At 39.5% G+C, this 19,207-nt stretch overlaps 2 protein-coding genes across 3 annotated transcripts in view; one reads left to right on the top strand and one right to left on the bottom strand.

Moving 5' to 3' along the window:
* CLNK (cytokine dependent hematopoietic cell linker) overlaps positions 1-4,177 on the top strand; it is a 64,751-nt gene extending 60,574 nt beyond the window's left edge. Inside the window, exon 14 of the mRNA XM_090034494.1 lies at positions 1,934-4,177. Within this exon, the coding sequence (XP_089890620.1) occupies positions 1,934-2,077 (144 nt within the window). The 3' untranslated portion in view covers positions 2,078-4,177. The remainder of the gene's footprint in view (positions 1-1,933) is intronic.
* On the bottom strand, positions 3,594-18,269 carry ZNF518B (zinc finger protein 518B). Of its 2 annotated transcripts, none has more exons than XM_090035596.1 (2): positions 17,246-18,269; positions 3,594-9,160 (listed from the first exon to the last, which is right to left on the bottom strand). In XM_090035596.1, the coding sequence occupies exon 2, from the start codon at positions 8,941-8,943 to the stop codon at positions 5,671-5,673; it is 3,273 nt and encodes a 1,090-aa protein (XP_089891722.1). In that variant the 5' UTR covers positions 8,944-9,160; positions 17,246-18,269; the 3' UTR covers positions 3,594-5,670. The 2 variants fall into 2 exon arrangements, with proteins under 2 accessions (XP_089891722.1, XP_089891723.1); XM_090035597.1 differs by lacking the exon at positions 17,246-18,269 and adding an exon at positions 16,333-17,227.
* Between the last annotated feature and the right edge of the window lie 938 nt (positions 18,270-19,207).

Below are 19,207 nucleotides of genomic sequence, written 5' to 3'. Positions count from 1 at the left end.
GGTTTGAGGTATTCAGTAGAGATCAAATACATCTGGAACGGGAAAAAAATAAGCAGCTGCAGACCTATTAGAGACCTGCATTTAACCATTCTTCCCCTAAGTTCTTGTTGTGTTCAATAAAATAAAATATAAAATAAATTAGTCTCTTCGCATAAGAATTTTTTTTAAGATAGATTCTGTTCCATATGATGAGAATAATTTTTATATAATATAATCCTGCACGTTTCTGAGCCTTACTTGATCCCTGATCTTTCATATACATATTACTAACTTTTTAATATTGTATTACTATAAATAAAAATGATTTAACAGAATTGATATTTCACACTTCATGGGAAATTTTCAAAGGAATTATAAGAATTACATTTCTATACAAGAGCAGAATTAGGTCTCCTGTATATTTCATCATGGCATATAAAGAACTATAGTTAACTTAGATTTATCCTAGAAAACTGCTACTTCTACATTAGCATCGTGGTCATCAGTAACTGTCTGAAGCTCCATGCAGATACTTTGATAAAGCCATAATACTTGAATAAAAGCAAAAGAAAAGTAATTCAGTTTAAAATGTTAATACTGTTGCTAGCAAAAAAGGCACATCTGTACCAATTAAACCCAGCTGCGCCCACTTACACAATTTTTAAAAAATACCACACCATATCCAATCACACATAAGAGCTAGACCCGAAATTGGGACCTAGACCAAAAATGGAAGATCCTAAATTCTTTTATGTCATGACTACAGAAGGAAGTTTTGCCAAACAACTGATATACAAAATCTAGCCGCTTAGAGCACTTAGGACATAGGAGAGCCAGGCTTCCACCTCCAACTCAAACCCACAATTACAACTAACTTAGAGAGAATCTGAACCTCAAGCTACAGCTGTTCTGAACTATCCAGCCTCCTCTTGAAGCACTTCCACTTTGCAAAAAAGGAAAGATAGTATCCTAGGGCAAAACAAGCAGTAAGAGAAATTATGACTATGGCATAAGGCAGGAGTATCAAACACATCCAGCCACTGGATAGGGGTCATTAGGCAGGTCTGAGGGCTGGATGGGTCCAGATCCCTATGCAGGTGTGCAGCACCCTCAGCGTGGGGTCCAGCCCATGCATCACATGTAGTGTAGGCCAGCTCTGCTCCAGGGCTTATGCTGTATGTGGTATACAGGCTGCACCCAGCACTGCACACAGCACAGGGACTTGGTCTGGGGAAATGGGCTGCATGCAGCAACCTGCTGAACCAACCCTGCATGCTGGCTCCAGGATGGGTCTGAATTGGGCTGCACCAGAGCCAGCACACAGGGCCAGTCCAGCAGGGTGCTGCGTGGAGACCACACTCTGGCCGCCTGCACTGCATGCTGTGCCAGGTCTGGATTGTGAGCTGAGTGCAAAGCAAGCCCTGCAGATGCACGCAGGCAACATACGCAGAGCAAGTCCTGGATCAAACCCCCATGCTGAGTACAACAAACATGGTGCTGGGTCCAGCCACACATCACATGCAGTACACAGGGCTCTAGTTGGCGTGTGTTCCATGTAGCATGTGGGATTAGTCCAGAGACTCCAGATCATATGGCTGCACAGGCCAAATATGGCCTGCAAGCCACATGCTTTACCCTTGCTCTAGGAGTTCTAGCTTCCAGTCCGTACTCCAAAGACTATGCATTTTATCCAATATGGCTCTCTCATATAAAGCAAACAACTAAGTTAACTCCACAATTCACTCTTGAGACAAGTGGAAAGAAATAAGGGGGAAGCTATGATCCCAGCACTCCCCACCCCTTGCTAATTTTTTAAAGTTCCTTATTTCTTATAAAATATTAAGTTACTTATACTTTTTGAAAAAACAAAGCAACAACTTTTTAGCCAATGTTAGAAGAGAAAAGGACTTTCAATATCTCTGCATTTATTGTGATATTTTTCCATGTTTTTCAGAAATTTGACTCTGTACAGGAAATCATTGACTTCTACAAATGCATCCCTATCACACTTATTGATGGAAAGGATCAATCAGGAACCCAGAAAGAACAATGTTACCTTACACAATTGTTCAAGTTGGAGAGATGCTTCTCACCTTAACATTTTCAATTTCTTTCCATAAATTTAAAAATAACAACACTTCATTATTTATAATCTGTATAAAAGTTTGGAGATTACGCCTTGGGTTCAACTTAAATACAGGAGATCTAAACCTCAGGAAGACAGCTGTCTTCTGTTATATGAGACTTCTCAAATATGAAACCATAGATCTGCTTGAATTTTGCTGATTGCTATGAACAATGTTGTGTACAAAAGTTTGAGGCGTTACTGCATGTAGCAATAAATGCTATTGTACAGTAACTGCATGAAAAGTTATTAAAAGAGGCTAATGTTTCAACAACAATATATTCTTTCTTTCTTGTTAACAACTTAGCAGCACGCTGTTTGATCTTTTATAGTTCCTCTTGGCATTAAAAAACTCACATTAGTTACCAGAAAAGTCATATGAGAGATCACATTAGGAACACAAACTAATAGAGCATGCAATGGAACAAAGCAACATTTCATCTATCTAAACACTTACTGTTTAACCATTCACCATTGGTACAGTATACATTAGAGGTGTGAAACAGGCCATATTCAATTCAGATTCAGCCTGAATCCGAAAAAGCATGTTAATGCATGTTTAGACATGCTCCCCCACCTCCCCCAACAGCCTCTAGTCTTTTTGTTCTCTGAACTCATTGCAGGAAAAAAACTGGAAAGTCCTGAATTAAGCGTCTGAGATAAGAAACATCCCTGAAGGAAAACAAAATATCCAAAAACAAAGCAACAATTAAAAGGGAACCATCTGGACAGAGTTTGGATGAACTCGGCAAAAGAAAAAAAAGGCAGGACAGAATCTGCTTTCAGATAAGCATCATACAATTAAATTTACTAAAAGTTTTCATGTTAAAATAAAAGCATTTATATTTTTAAATTAAATGCAAAGATAATACAGTTACATGTAGTTTAACAACTCTAACTCTTCTAGGTCACTGGTATACAAAGCCTTTGCATTTGTTTAGTAAATTATACAGAGACATAACATTACTACAGTACTCAAACCATCTAGAATGAACTTACGATGCTGAGCACCAACACAGGTTTTTACAACATAGGGTTCATCAAATAAGTTCAAATTTTACCTGTGACACCTTTTAAACCAGGATGTCCAACCTGTGTGCCACAAGTGGCACAGGTAAACTGTGGCACATGGCAGATTGGTTGGGGACAGGCAGCACAATGGCAGATGGGACAGGGAACACAGGGCAGGAAGCAGAAACCTGAGCAGCAGATTGGTTAAGGGAAAAAGATCAGAGTGGCATTCAGGAAGGGGGCAGGGCTAATTTGTGGCATGCCTGCCAGAAAAGTTGATATCCACTGTCTTACAGTGAAAATTCATAACTGTTACCTTAGCACCTTCTCCAGAAACTAAAGTAGGTTCAATCAACAGCCTGGATGGAATAAGTCTAATGCATGGATCAAATTCAGCCATAAGCAGTTTTCTTCATGTGTTAACATTTTCAATATGTACTACAATGTGATATGCAAGGATTTAGAAATGAAAAACTACTTTCATCATTTAAAATGCAAATTATATTCTTAAATTTGGCCTCAAAGTACATAAAGTGAAAAGAAAAACCTTTAGGGTAACCAGCTAAAAAAATATAGTTCAATTTTTAATACAAAACGAAAATTGACATTTAGTTATTACCAACTAAACAGCCAGACAAAAAATTTGTTCAGTGGACAGCTTAGCCTACAGTACAAAATCTGCAATGTGTATACAACATAAAATAACATCTGATTTCTGAAAGCACCAGGTATCTAAAGGATATTAATACTGTATTGCAAAACGGTTTAATGAAAAAATGTGATACATGTTCTTGTAAATTAAATTTAAGTAACAAGATGTGCTTTTAGCTTCAAGATATTCACATTTCAATAAAGTACATACCTTATCAAAACAATGTGTACTGTTCTAGAGTATAAAAACAGAACAAAAATATTTCCAGCCTAGTTAAATTCTTTACAAAATGTGATAACAGCGAAAAACAGTTAATAACTACAGGCATTTTCAGGTAGTCCAAGTTCAAACGTATCATATATATCCAGCATAAAAATCAGTACTGATTTTTTTTACCTGTAAAAATGTAAGAACCAATTTTGATTGCAAATATGTGCTTACTTCAACATCACCTCTTCCAAATTAAATTTTAAAAGGCCAGTTTCTGTTTTGTTATAAAATAACAAAGAAAATTCTGTACTCAAAGATCCAACTATTAAACTTCAGTACTCATCCTTCCTCATTCCCTATTCTAACCTCAAACTATGTCCCTGATTCAGCAAGGTATTTGGGATAACTTGTGTGTTTATTAACTTAAATAACACACTGAAGTCAAAGGGACTATGTACATGCTTGATTATGTATATGCTCAAGTAACTTCTGACATGAAGCTTCATAAGTAGGTTCCAATGACATGCAAATCCAAAAAAAAAAAAAATAGGAATTAAATAATAAAAAAGTCTACTGAAAATCCAGACAGAAGCTACCAATGCAGAGATGGTTGATACGATTTTTATTTCAAAAGATCAGTTTGTTTCCTACACATGCACTAGCTAGTTGGCTGATATTCTGTCAGAACATGGAATCTTGCAAATGTTTCTAAGGGACTATGAATAACAATGAATGGTGTGCCCTTTAGTGCTTGGAAGATCAGGTCCTCGCTCATTACATCCGAATACAACCCATTAGTTTCCGAGTGGCCATGTTTACACAACCACCCTGCCAAGCCCTGATTCATTCCTGCTACTCACACATCACTTCTATGCCCAAGAATTAGGCAACAGGGAGGGTTTAAAGGGATCCTCAGCAGGTCACTCAGAACCTAGAAACCACCCATGTTGTTATGACACAGGTTTGCGTGTGTAGGAAGCACGAGTACCTTGTGGGGGCTCATTTCTCATTGGCAGTCCAGGACTTGGCAGGGAGGGGTATCAAACACAGTCCTAAACCAGCATGGAATCTAAACTGCCCTGTTTGTACAGAATAAAAAGGTGATATAAATAGTTCCCAATGACCTTCTGCTGTACTACAAAAATTAGCTTTATCACTGTCGTTCTACTTAGTTAATGTAGTTCTGATCTCACAAAATTCCTAATTTTAAGATCACCGATTTTTTTTTTTTCTACATGGCATCTTGTATTGTCACCAAACTGACATACTTTTTGTACAGAGGGTCAAAGTGCTTTTCACGAGGCCGAAATTCTGAACCAGTAAACTCTAATAAAATTGGACTGATTAAATCAATTTGATATAGGTCACATAATTTGAGATTTTAATCCACAGTGACCCAACACAAATCTAGCATTATAGTGCAGTGAATGGTCACTGGAAAGACGCTTGCGTAGTAAATCATTTTAAAGGTAATGCTCTCAAAAAACTAGACAAGGGCCTCTTGAAGCAAAAGAATGTTCTGTAGTGCTGAATACTTGCCACTGACTTCACATGCTGTTTATAATCTCTATTCTCATTCCCCATCTGGCCAAAACTAAAAAGCTTTGGCTAAAATAAATTATTTAACTCTGTACTTTTTTCCTAACAAATTAATGGCACTCATGTTAAACTAAGAGAAATAATAGCCAGTTTGTCACTTGTGGCTTTTTAGCGGAAGAGAAAGAACATCCCAACCTTTAGTAGCTTCTATTAAGTGCCTTTGTCCATGACTTATCCATTCTTCCTGGTCGACATATATTCTTCCACAAAACCAACACTTAAACATACACTTCAGCGTTTCAGCTGGTGAAGTTTCCACTACTTGGTAGTTGTTTTTATGGGTCTTCTTTAGCTTCATTTTTAACATGTTAGGCTTTTTCACTTGGCTTAATGTTTCAACATCCTGAAGTGTAAGCCGCCTATGATGTCGTTTCACTCCAAGACAACTACTTGTTCTTTCTGACAAAACTACTTTCAGGACATGGCCTTTATACTTGTTGATGGTCTTCATTACATTAATTACCTCTAGTGAATCAACATCAGGATGGTTTAACACAACTACAGGCTGGTTACGACGAGGGCATTTTATCAATTGATCCACTCTAAGAGGTACAAGCCTAAGACGTCTTGCTGTCAAAAGAGGCGTCATCTCAGAACCGTAACTGGTTTCTGACTGGATTCTTGTTTTCTTCTTAGAAATATAATCCCTGGAACCTGCTTGCTTTACCTTATTTTTTGGTAAAAGTTGACTCTTTGAATTAGGTTTGCTCTGCTTGATTAGGTTATTCTTTTGATGCAACAACATACAATTTTGTTTGCTATTAGTTTTTGTCTGCACCTCTCTTTTTGATCTGAGTGTTATATTTCTGGACTGTTCTTTAAGTTCATTCTCTTTTGCCAGAGTAGGTGGATTTCTGCTTAGTTTCTCTGAAATACTGAAAGGAACCGGCCTTGGTAAGAACATTTCTTTGCAGTATATAGGAGGAGGTGATGTTTTATCCTTATTTTCTACTTCTTTAGGGCTCTCGCTGCTGGTGGTATTCAGCACTCTAAGAACTGTCCCTTTTGGAATAAACACTGGGGTAGCAACATGTGAGTTTTTAGTAACCCTACTTTTAGGGTTTTTAATAGTTGTCAGTGCTTGTGGCTGTTCTATATGACACTCTTCATTATTAATCACACCCTTTGATAATGTTTGAAGTGAAGATGAAGATTGTTCCAATTCCGTAGTGGGGACATTTTTTTCACAGTTTGCTGAAGTTTCCGGAGTCAAAGGCATCTTCTCATTGGAAGCATGGCATCTAACAGGCCTAGGTGAAGCAGCCAATGTAGATTTCATATGAGATTCAGCAGCAGACATCAACTGAGCAATCTTTCTACATAACAAAGCTGTTGACTTTTTATTCCGTGAATTCTTGTCCCATCTGATGCCCTCTGGGATGTTTTCAGCACCAGAGCTAAGTGAAAATACAGATGAAATAACAGGACCTTCTAAACAGCTATCTTCATTTTCAACTTTCTGTAATTCTAAAGATTCCAGAAGGAGATTGTTCATTTGACCTTTAGAATCGACTCCTTTTACACTACTTAAGCCAACATTTAAATTCTCCAATGATACAGTTTTACTAATGGGTGACTTTTTCCCTGCTTCAGAAGATGTAAGAGGCTCTTTAACAAAATTGTTGTCATTGAACAGACATATTTCTGGAGAGCTGGAGAACTGAGTCCTACATTTTTTGTCATTGCTATTTAAAGCCAACATGTTCTTTTCTCCAAGGACAGGGCATGAAGAATTTTTCTTCTCCTGAGAAGCCTGTAACAAAACATTCTGGGTTGTTTTATCTTCAGAAGCAGCAGCATGTAGGCCTATAGATGTATTCAGGCTCTCATAACAGTGCAAATCATGACTTAACGGACATTTTTCATCATTTAACTTATCTGAAGATCTAGGGCAGCTGCTTTCACTATTATTAGCTACCGGAGATTCTATAGAAAGTTTTGGGATACCTGTTTTAAACTCAGCACCTTTCCCCAAATCTTTCACCATATCACAAGTTAACTTTAATTTACCTTCCCTATGCATATTTGACTTGCAATCTAAAGCGTGAGAATTAGACAGATTAAGACATTCAGAATTCCTGTTGCATTTATCTGAAGCAAGCAGATTACCAACATGATCTAATTTGTCTTCATTTGCTTCTGTAGTCAATAATTTGTTTTCAGCCACCGACATACTTTTATTTCCTTCTGATATTTGTTCCAGATCTTGGTTCCCAAGTTCCTCTTCATCACAATTCATAGATTTATTAGTTGTTTCTTCCAGAGGGATAAGTTTAAGAACCAACTGCTGTGTGCCATTCACTATTTTCATCTCTAGTAACTGAGCTAAACAATTTGAAGGAACAACAAGTTCTGAAGGTGCAATTACTGTTAATGGCATTCCAGGTTGTACAGGCTTCTTCTTTGGAGAATAAACTTCAACTTCCACATTCTGATTCTCATATATATTCTCTTCAGCTGGCCCCAATAAGCTTTTATCTTGGGCTGATGGTATATCTATGTTACATTTTCTATTATCAGATAAACTAACTGTTTTGGCCAATTCTGTGCGAATCTTACCACAAGCTGCACTTGATGACAAATTTGAAAACTCATTTGGAAGTACTTTTTTATCACATTTCTGCTTTATAGGTAAAGTGCCTTGCTTTGGAAAGCAAGACCTCTTTTGCTCACGCTTTGCAGCCATATTTGTTAGACGACTCCTAGTGATCTTTTCATGTACTCTTCTGGTATGTTTTACTATATAATCATGTCGAATGGCACCATATTCACAGTATTCACACTGATATGGAAAAATTCCAGTGTGCTTTACCAGGTGCCGCTGGAATTCTCCTTTAGTGTAGGATACATAATTACAGTGGGAACAAAGAAACTTAATCTCCTCATGTTGAGCTACGTGCTTTTTATACTGCAAAGGATCCTTTGTTGAAAATCGACATTTATCACAGTAATATTTACCTGGCTGAAAGTTTTTTACTTTAAAAGTTTTTTGGATTTTACTTGAAGTTGGTTTACCTTGCTTTTTTAAGTCTGTGGCACTGACATTATCAGATACCAAATTGGAAGCTGGTGGACTGCACTTGTTACAGATAAAATTTCTGTCTTCGGTCCTCTTAAGCTTGTCACACTTTTGCAATCCATGCACTGAAAATTTTTGCACACTTCTACATTTTATACAACCTACCAAAGTCAGTTTATTATCTTCTGCTTCAGTCCCTTGGTAACACTTTTGGCCTTCATTCCTTTTTGGAGGATTTGTTTTATCCTCAGTAGCTTTCTTTGGGGATGTAGTCAAGGAATTACTTTTGTCATTAACAGGGCTGGCATATAATTTTGGCAAAATTTCCCTCATTTTCTTCAGCTGCATTTCAAAAGAAGTGGCCTATTGCCACATAAGTCAAACATAGCAACAGGAGATAAAATTAGTTTCTTGGTGGTAGTATTTCATATGTTTATTAGCTATTATTTAGGCAAGTTCTCTGAAGAGCATTCATTTTATCTTTATGAGGAAATGCTGCTGTAAGTTCTGCATTCAAAAGATTCTGTATTTTCACTTCTTTGCTCAATTCTGTCAGCTCGGAGCACTAAAAATAGAAACAAAAGGTCAGTTCAGTTACTGAAACACACTTCCAAATGTTTTGGTAATCCATAATAATGATCTGCAGAAAGAAAAAAATCTGACTTGAAATACCGCTTGTAAATCTATATTTTAGCACTGCTAGTGGAATCACATATTGACAACGGGTATTATCTGTATGTTGTAAAACTTGAACAATATTCTAAGCTAGCTTCTCCATGCTATGTGTGACTTTACATTCTTTTAAACTAGGAGTATTTAATCAAACAAGAAATCTGCCAGTCAACTGGGAGCAAAAGTGATGCATTCTCATGTTGACAGTTTTTATTTTTTGAGATGTCCTTAACTACCACATTTTTTAGTTAGACAGATCCTCAAGTACACTATTACACTTAAATGAAATTTTCAGATAATGAATGCTAATGTTTCTCATTAAAATAAATTTGGATAATAGTTCATAAAAAAAACTAGGACAAAGCTTCCTAATAATAGCAATGATGCAAACAAATCAATTTCTGTACAAAAAAGAAGCTTAACTACCAAGCTTATTTCTTGTGATACAGTAGTGATCAGAGATTAGCATTAAGATGTCTGTGCATTAACTAAGACCGTAGACTTATATGCCCTCTGCCCAGAAAAAAAAAAAAAATGAGAATGCAATTTGAAAACACAAGATGCAACAAAAGAACACAACAAACAGTAGGCTGTAAGTTGGAAGGGATAAAAATAGAAGGCACCAACCATTGGTCATTGAAGACTATTTCAGAATATTTTCAGATTTTTTTTTCCATAGTTTTATATTAAATAACAGATATTGCCTAGTTAAATGTGTAAAACGTTCTTCAAGAGCATTCATAAAAACTAAATAAAGATAATTAATAGTGTCCGTCTATGGATTCCACAAACATTTAAAACCCACTCATCTTCCCTGAATATGCATTTTTAAGTATGTAGATCCCATTGCATAGAGGCACCTGTCTAGGTAAACTGCACATGCATATACAAGGAAAGAAGCATTTTTAGGTGACATTACATTACAATGCATCCTCTGCGAGACAGGTCCTACTCACATATCTACTAAATTACCTTCTCCCTGCTTACATACAGGTAATATTTGGTTTGCCATTCCATAAGCACAGTATAGCAACTACTTTAAAATATCCTCATCTGCTAATGTCCATCTCTGAATTTTTTACATCATGATAAAAGGCTTTACAAGTTTCACTTTGGTGGGACTGAGACTTTTCCTACAAATGCCCTAGGGATGGCTCCTTTAAGCATACATCTCTGTCTGAGATAGTACAGTGCTTCTGTGGAATGCTGCTGAGAAAAGACAGTGATTCTCAAAGCACTGAAAGGGATTTAAAGATATGAGCTAGTGCACAGATCTCATCAAATTCAGATGGCACCAAAGCAAATCTGAATAATGTATTGTAATACACTCCCTTGGTTCATTCCAGTTAGCCGCTGGGTTGTTATATACTGAATAAAACTGCAGAGTGCATCGTATGGATCAAAATAAGCTGTAATTATACATTCTCAAAGGGGCACAGATGACATTCCCATTTGTAAAAAATGGCAGTCTCTTATTCAATCACCAAGGATTTCTAGCTGCCACTGAGTCATCTGAATAACTAAGATTTTTTTATGATTGGAAAAAAAATGATTTACTTGTTAACTGGAGGGCATATGCCTTCAATAAAGAATGAAGTGAAAATTCCTAAAAGGTCTATTTAGATTCTTTTCTCTAGCTTCTAAAATTTCCTTTGTCTTACCCAAGCTGCAACCGAGTCAACTACTTTTCATCTATTTCTTCTAAGCTCAGAAACAGGAGATCTTCTGCTGCATTTCAGGATAAAGAAGAATGCAAAAAGTCTATATGATTTTTTATCAACACTGAAGTGATGAATCCAGGCCACAGATTACTTTAGCAATGACTTGCATTGTTTAGAATGTAACTGCAAGTTCATCAAGGCAGCAAGGATAAAATTAACATTAAATATTATTGCCATTTTTTTTAATTGTGAAAACACTATGTAACAGAACATCATACACGCTGACTGCAGAAATGACATGTACTACACTTAGGCTTCCAGTGACTTGATCACAAAATATTAGAATTACAAGAAAGAGTGTTTTATGCTATTTAAAACAATAGGAAGACAAATAACAAAAATATGGAAGAACAAGAACAAAAAGGTACATTAATTAGAGCAGTATTTAGTAAACCAACACGAGAAGCTCTTGAAATATGTTTTCAGGAAAATGTCAGCCATTTTAAAAGGACTGATTGAGTAGACATTTCAAATAAGCTGTCCAGTTTAAAATGTAATATGTTTGATTCAGCAGAAACCTTCTTAGAGCATTTCAGACCTTCTCCTTTGAGTTTCCCAACCAAGGAGATAATTACATTTAGGAGAAGAAATCTCATATATAGATATATGTAAAATCTCAAGCTTGCAGTAAACTTATGTTACAATCCAGATAATGAAACAGATTGAAAGAGTGAATAATCAGATGGTGTTGTAGCAGAAAGCCCCCTTTGTACATTTCCATTCTGGACATGGATAACAGAAGCCCCTTCTTGCTTGCACCTTTCCACCCTGCCCCCCCCATTTTCTGCCAACACTTAGAAGGAAAAGAAATGCAGAGACCTAGCAGACTCACTGCATGGGTGTGGCAAGACTTAGAGCAAGCCAGACAGCTGAAGTGGCTTTCTGTAGGAAAAACCTAGACACCACATCTACATATTAATTAAGCCTCAGGGTCACTAAAAAAAAACTAAAATATCCACTGCAAAGACTGTAAATATATCCTGGTGCTAACCTAACTCATTTACTGTAGCCCAGTAGCCTTTGATCCTCACTATGTCACACTGCATTTTTATATATTTCTCACAATGCATTTTCATGTTTCATCTGCCTCGTCTTTACCATGGCATTTTGGTATTTTATATTTTATACTTTTAAACTCTTAAGGAATGTACTCCTCATAGAATTAAGTTACACCCTGGACCATTGTTAAAACCGCATTGAAACTGTAACTGTAAAGTGATAAAATCTGTTGAGTGAAAGCCAGTGAACGATGATCATCAGTAGACAATAGTGTAGACAAAGGAACTCCATTTTAAGCTAAGCAAGCTAAAGAACTGATTCCTGGAACTGAGCACTCAACCTATGGACTATTCCTATAACCCATAACACAAGAGCCACTAAGTCAATAAGTTATGGGTGGACTCCCGAAGCTTCAGGTACCAGCAGACAGAGACCCTTGTGACTAACAGCTGTCAAGACCCATGTGGGACATGACCTCCAGACTGGGTATCCAAGATGATGCTGGGGGATCACACAAGTCTGTCAGAAAGGGATAAAGGGCAGTGAAGCATGACCCTTGGTGGCACCCTCTCATCTAGCACCTGACCTACCGAGACAGGATGACTAGCAGGCGACCCCTTTCTGGAGGAGACATCACCTTGAAGGAAGCTGACCATCGATAGCAGACTCCAGGGCCTCATATAGGTAGATATACTGACACCAGTGCTCACAATCACTACAGCAGCCACTACATAGATATTATATGCGTTTGAATGTTCGTGTGCGCATGCGCTAAGGTGACCAGTACCACCCATAACTCAAAGTTTGCATTTATGATGTTATTGGTAACTTCACATCCCATCAAATGAACTAGAATTTAGTATGATCCCGTGAGTTGGTCCTTTGTAGCTAACGGTGTCTTGATGATGCATCTTTTAATTTTTTGCCAACTCCAACTAGTGGTCTCCCTCCGCCACTCCTCCCTCCCAAGTTTGGACATTCTGGTTGGAAAGGTTTTGATGTGGGGGGTTCTATTTTGAACAACTTTTAGCTATAAGCACATATTTTTTCTAAAAGCTAATCCTCAGTAAAGAATGTGCAGCTCAAAGGCAGCACTGTGAACCTCATTAGTGGAGTGATTCTCAACCCAAGTACCATTAGGTCTTGGAGTGCCACAAGATTCTTTTAAGAGTGCTGTGGGATGCTAGGCAATATCATTACTCTTAGATGTGCAAACACCTGCCTGATTCACAAGATAAACCTAGAGATCTCCAATAGGAAGTCATAGGGTCAAACATTCTTATTTGTTATGGTCTTTCTGACTGCTTTGCAACAGAAGAGTTGTTCTATCTTACTTCTGTAGTCAAGTGAAAGCTAAGAGCTAGCATTTTCCAAGGGATATCTCAAGTCTAAGGAGGAGTGCCTTGAGTCTTTAAAAAGTTAAGAACTACTGATTTAGTGGAATCAAATGGTAAACAAGTGTTAGGATAATTAAAGAACCAAATGGAACAAAATCCTGAAAATGTTAAAATGACCTAGAATGCTGTTTTCACTTCTACTGCCTATGTTTAAAAGATGTAGGGAGAAAAAAAAAACCAAGAAGAAATAATTTGATGATAAGCAACAAAAATTATTAGAATAAAGACAAGATACCTGAATTAAGAGGGACTGAAAAAAGAGACTTACTTTTTGACAAAGTGAAAAAGGAATACACACAAGAATATAAAATAATGAATAATACAGAGAAAGTAAAATGGGCATTCCTCATTCTTATGTCATAAGTTAAATATTCAGTGCAATTGTAAAGCAACACTTTAAAATTATGACGTAAATACTCCTTCCTACCCACTATATGACATCACTTTCAGGGATAAAAGTCACATACATCACTGAGGTCAAGAAATGCAAGATACACAAGATGTCAGCTTTGCAATGTCATGTATACATTAGAAGGCTTAGGTTAACCCCATGCCATTAGAGGTTAGAAAGAAATTGTTTCTACATCCAGGTTATTCCAGAATCACCCAGCACGGGTTTTCCTGCATCAGATGCTGAAGCATCTGGTACTGGCAACTGATCTAAATGAGATGCTGGCAATTCTTATGTTCTTAAAACTTCTACTTAATTCAGTGGTGCCAATATTAGGCCCATTATAAAAAGGCAATGTTCCCTTTTTAGTGTATGGAATCTCTTTATTTTAAATGCATGTTATTAATAATGCCTTGCAGTGTGATTTTGCCATACTCAGTTTTACAACACCACCAAAGCAAATAAGGTACAATTATAACAAAATGTATGACAGGTCATATTCCCTAGACTTGCAGATTGCATGTGGTGATTTAGTTAGTATCACAAATCCAAGATAAGAGAAAAGTACAAGAGAAAAAGGATTTGGATGACATCAGATGTCACTGTATAACAGGGATATACACTGCACTTCATCTTTAAAAGAAAGATATTTGTTTCATTTTTATTTTAAGTGAATTTATCTAAAATTTACATCTATATAATAATCTGGTTAAGAATCACTTGTGTCACTGAAGTGTCTCCATTAACCAGAGTTTACATTAATGCTGGCCCAATTCACTGGCCATTACCATTCACTAATGTCAGACTAAATGTGTGGACTGTGATGCATTTCAAGAAGGGGCTTCTCCTGAGTACTGTAGAACAGTCAATAATATACCACAGAGCACGCCACTAAATTAAATTAAAAGGACAATACACAATTAATTTCTTTCAAAGAGGAGACTTAATTTCCAAATGATTATTAATCGTGTTGTCCCAACAGCTACTGTATTTAAAGTTCAATAAAATGTTTTTCCTCTCACAACAATCACAAATACACACACACGCGCGCACGCGTGTGCGATTAAAGATAGCAAAGGGCCATGTATCAAGTTTTCAAAGCTTGCCTTTATTATAAAACACACACAATTATTTCACATTTTGCCTTCATGTAGAAAGTCCCCACCTTAATTACACCCAGAAAAAAAAAACCTTACTGCAACTTACTATAATATAAAATTATGCAAAATATCTTGTTAAAGACAAGTTATAATTATTGCTGTAAAATAATTTAAACATATTTTGTTCAGCAAGAACATTAAGGTAAAAACAAGCTTTCAGTATACTATGAAGTAGCCAAAAGCCCTGATTCTGCATTAAAAGAAAACGGAGAAAGAGATCATATGGTTTAGTGAAAGACTGTGTCCTCAGTTTATTTATATCTTAAATGTACAAAATTCTGTGACCTCTCTCAAGTAGAAAGTTACACAGTAGTCCTGTTATGAATTTAGAGAAAGGCCTCAAAGTGCTTACTATTAATGGGCTTTACAATGGGCTTTTAAAGAGTACTTGAATATGCAGATATCTGAGAGACACCTACATTTGCTTATAACTGGATATATACTATAACCAGCATTTAACATTAGAATTCATAATATTCTAAGGCACTTTTATAACCTTTAAACTATATATTTATTAATAGTCAAGACATAGTTAACCAAAATTCAATACTGTACTAAGTTTAAGAGCTGTACATTTAAAGGCAAATAAGCATATAGCAATGAAGTATGGCACAGAGGAACATGAATATAGAGGAGGAAGGACATCCTACTTATAAATGCATATTCATGTATCCTAGGCCCTAATCCTGAAAGCATACTTGTACCTGTGCCTAGTTCGCAATTATGTATAACACTACAGATTTCAACACATGCTAAAGTTTGCCTATTTTACATGCGTCTTTTGGTCCTTTTACCCTGAACAAACCAGATGTCTAGAATAGAATAGATCTGCAATATTTATGAACGTTGGATGAGGCAGTCTTCTCTGAGTGCGTGGAAACTGGATACTGAAAATATATCTCAAGACATTTACTCTAAACCTCTGATAAGGTAGCATCATTTCACCCAGAACATTAATTATAAATCACTACATGCAAGTAAAACTTCTCAGCTCCCCAACTGCCTTAGGAGACTTCATTTTGAAATACTGAAATTCCAGACAGAGAAAGATTTAATTTAGATAAATCGACTGCAGTTCGGCCCCAACAGCGATGATATTTATCTGTGTATTAATAAAGCAGGTTGAATCTTCCCATGTAACTGAACTAATGGCCAAAGTTTCTCTTTTTCTGAAGAACTGACAGGGATGTAAGTTTAGGAGGACAGAGTGGTTTCCCAGTGGAAGCACAAGGTCCCCTGAAATCTAGTGGGAGAAACAAACTGCAGAGGCATGACCAACTATGCACAATGGCTGGGCAGCAATAAATTGGACCCAGAAATAAACTTCTTTGCAGTCAGGGAGTCCAGACTGTGGAGTAAGTTCCCTACAGAGGTGGTGCAATGGTGCAATTGCTTACCCTGGAAATCTTCAGGATGAGACTGGACAGTCGCCTTGCTGGGGTCACCGGACCCCTAGTTATCTTTCCTGCTTGGTGCAGGGGGCTGGACCCGATGATCTTCCAAAGTCCCTTCCAGCCTTACAATCTATGAATGAAAATCCCTGGAGATTTCAACTGGGTGTGCCAATGCTCCTGCTAGGACCGCAGCCGGAGGTTGCTCCTGGAGGGTCTTGCCCCTCCAATCAGAATGAGACAGATCACCACACTTGGGGTCAGGACGGGACCTTACGCGGTGCTCAGACAGGTCAGACCGTGGGGGATTCTGCCTTCCTCAGTGGTGGGGGCCAGCCCTCTCCTGGGCATCCCTCCAGCATATATCAACATTTTGGGTTAAAAGGAGATGTTGGCTGCCCCAGTCTCCCTGCTTTACCTGTGGCAGGTTAGGGTGCTCGGTCTCGTGTTGCATCAGGGTTGACGGTAGTATTAGGAAGAGGTTAGGTTGTGCGTTATACGGGAGGGTTTAGCTAGACGCAGCCCTGCCTCAGGGGATGACCTCCGGGGGCGCCTTCTGGCCCTGCTTCTCTACCATTCCGTGACCCCTGAGCAGGGGGCTGGACGAGGTCTCTTGCAGCCCATCCGCTGCCCAAAGCCATAGCAGAGGTCATTGTGACGGCTGCAGGGTCCACCGAACTCCCTACCCCCCACGGCGCCCCCGCTCGGGAGGGCGCGGCTCCGGCTCCCTCTCCCCTGGCAACCGGGGCCCCGGGGGCGGGGGCGCTGCGGCCCGTGCAGAGCCGCCGCCGGCCGCAGGAGGCAGCACCGCACGACCGGGCCAGCCCCGCGCCCCCGCTGCGGCTTCCGCCCGGCCCGGGACCCCACCCGCCCGCAACGCCCTGGGACCCGGCCCGGCCCCGCGCCCGCCCGGACTCACCCGCTATGCGGCAGCGCCGCGACCCCGCCGCTCCCCACCGCCGCCGACTCCGGTAGCCTGCGGCGGAAGTGACATCAGCTCCCCGGCGCGTTCCGCGCCGCGCCATTGGCCAGGGCTGCCGCCGCCGCAGCTCCCTATTGGTCAGCGCCGCCGCCGCCGCCGCACAGTAGAGCTCTACAGGGCAGCTGCCCGGGGGGGCGCTGCTGAGGTGGCGCCGCGGGGCGGGAGAGGCCCCCCCCCTTCCCCGCGCCGAATCGCGCTGCCGCCCCGCTCGGTGATCCCGGCCCCGGCCCGCGCTTGTGTCGCCCTGGGGCCGGGGAAAGCCTCATCGTGGGAGCTGGCCCGGACCTTCTGCTCCAAGACCTGGTGCCACGTGGCAGGAAAATGCGGGGTTTCCGAACTGCCCAGTGCCAGCTCCTGGTGCGGGGGAAAGAAAAAGGCACCTTGGAGAACGACCCAAGTGGGGCTGGAAACAGGCAACCGGCTTGATTGCGATTTAAACGTTTTGTCTCTCGCAGCGAACCCGAGACCTTACAGCTGTGGGCCCATGCTGAGGGCCTGTGAAGTGCCTGGAGCAAAGTGTAACAGTGGGAGAGGGATAAGTCCCCTTCCCCACGCTAAGCAAGTATGAAGTGTCTGAGGCTAAAATCAGGAGCTGGACAAGAGTTCCTGTGAAGTATCCAAGCTGAAAAGCAGGTGACCAGCTTGATTTGAATGCAAGTGTTTAATCTCGAGTCTAAGCAAGTCCAACACCTCTACAGAGGGACAAGCTGCAGGTACGTTAAGTACCTGTGAAGCCACTGAGGCTAAAAACAGGTGACCAGTTGATTCAAGTTTGAGCATTTTATCTCAAACCTTACAGCTAGACAAGCTCGTCCCACATGAAGTACCTGTGAATTATCTGAACTGACATGTGCCCCTAAGATTTCTGTGCTGACTGTGGGATGCAGGGCTGCAACCTGGCCAGAGCCCGCAGCAACACGATTTCTGCATTGTTGGTGGGTAGCAGGGCTGCAGCTCAGCCGGAGCCAGCGCTCAGCAGTAGCAGGGACAGTGGTGGCAGCACGGTTATGTCCCCGCTCCCCCCGTCAACATTTGCATGTAGGTTGTGATTAAACCCATCATCTTTGTAGCTTTAGGGTGCACGGTTCTTCTCAAGTTTTACCTTAATATGGAGTTTTTCACTGCACATGAATTTGTGTTTAGTCCAGTTAATTCAATGCAGCAAATACCTTTTCTGCTAGGATAGATTATGTTATAATAAGAACTGGTAGTGGATTATACTTTCTGAGTGACAGGTGTTCTTCTGTTCTAATGGATGCTATTGCACAGTAAGGGCTTAGTTTACCTTCAGCAGGGTCACAATGTGTATGTCAGTGGTTATTAACCTCCCTCTACATTCACCATACCTCTTCACAACTGTTCTGAATTTAACAGCACCCCTTTTCAAAAACTAATGCATAAAAATAATAGAATTGGAGCATTGTTGTAGCCATGATGGTCCAGGGAATAGAGATAGGCACAGATGTTTTGTAGCATCTTTTATTGACCAACTATATAGTTGGGAGAGCTGTTGGACAGGCTTTTGCCCATTGAGTGCCCTTCCCCAGTTCTAAGAAAATGGTACTGTAGCTACAAGCTGATCTAAATAGCAGAGAAAAGACTATATGTAGATGAAAATAGTCTGCTTAAAGAAATAGATAAAGGCTGTGACTTAGCAGGTGTTATCAAGAACCATTGTAAGATGAATGAGTAGTAGGAGAGGCCATCAAGTTAGTGCAGATGGAAACCATTCAAGAAAGATGAGGTTTAATTATTACCTGTGAAGTGCAGGGATATTAGTAGCAATATTTATTGGGTTGTTATGAGCTACAGTTCCCTTCATCCTGGAAAGGGTCTCGTGGCACCCCAGGTAGCTTACAAACCCCAGTTGAGAATCACTGGTATACACTCTTTTAAGCT

The sequence above is a fragment of the Crocodylus siamensis genome, chromosome 2 (genome assembly GCF_052110815.1).
Source record: "Crocodylus siamensis isolate JL-2025a chromosome 2, ASM5211081v1, whole genome shotgun sequence".
Classification (NCBI taxonomy): Eukaryota; Metazoa; Chordata; order Crocodylia; family Crocodylidae; genus Crocodylus; species Crocodylus siamensis.
This window is presented reverse-complemented; position numbering and strand designations above follow the sequence as displayed.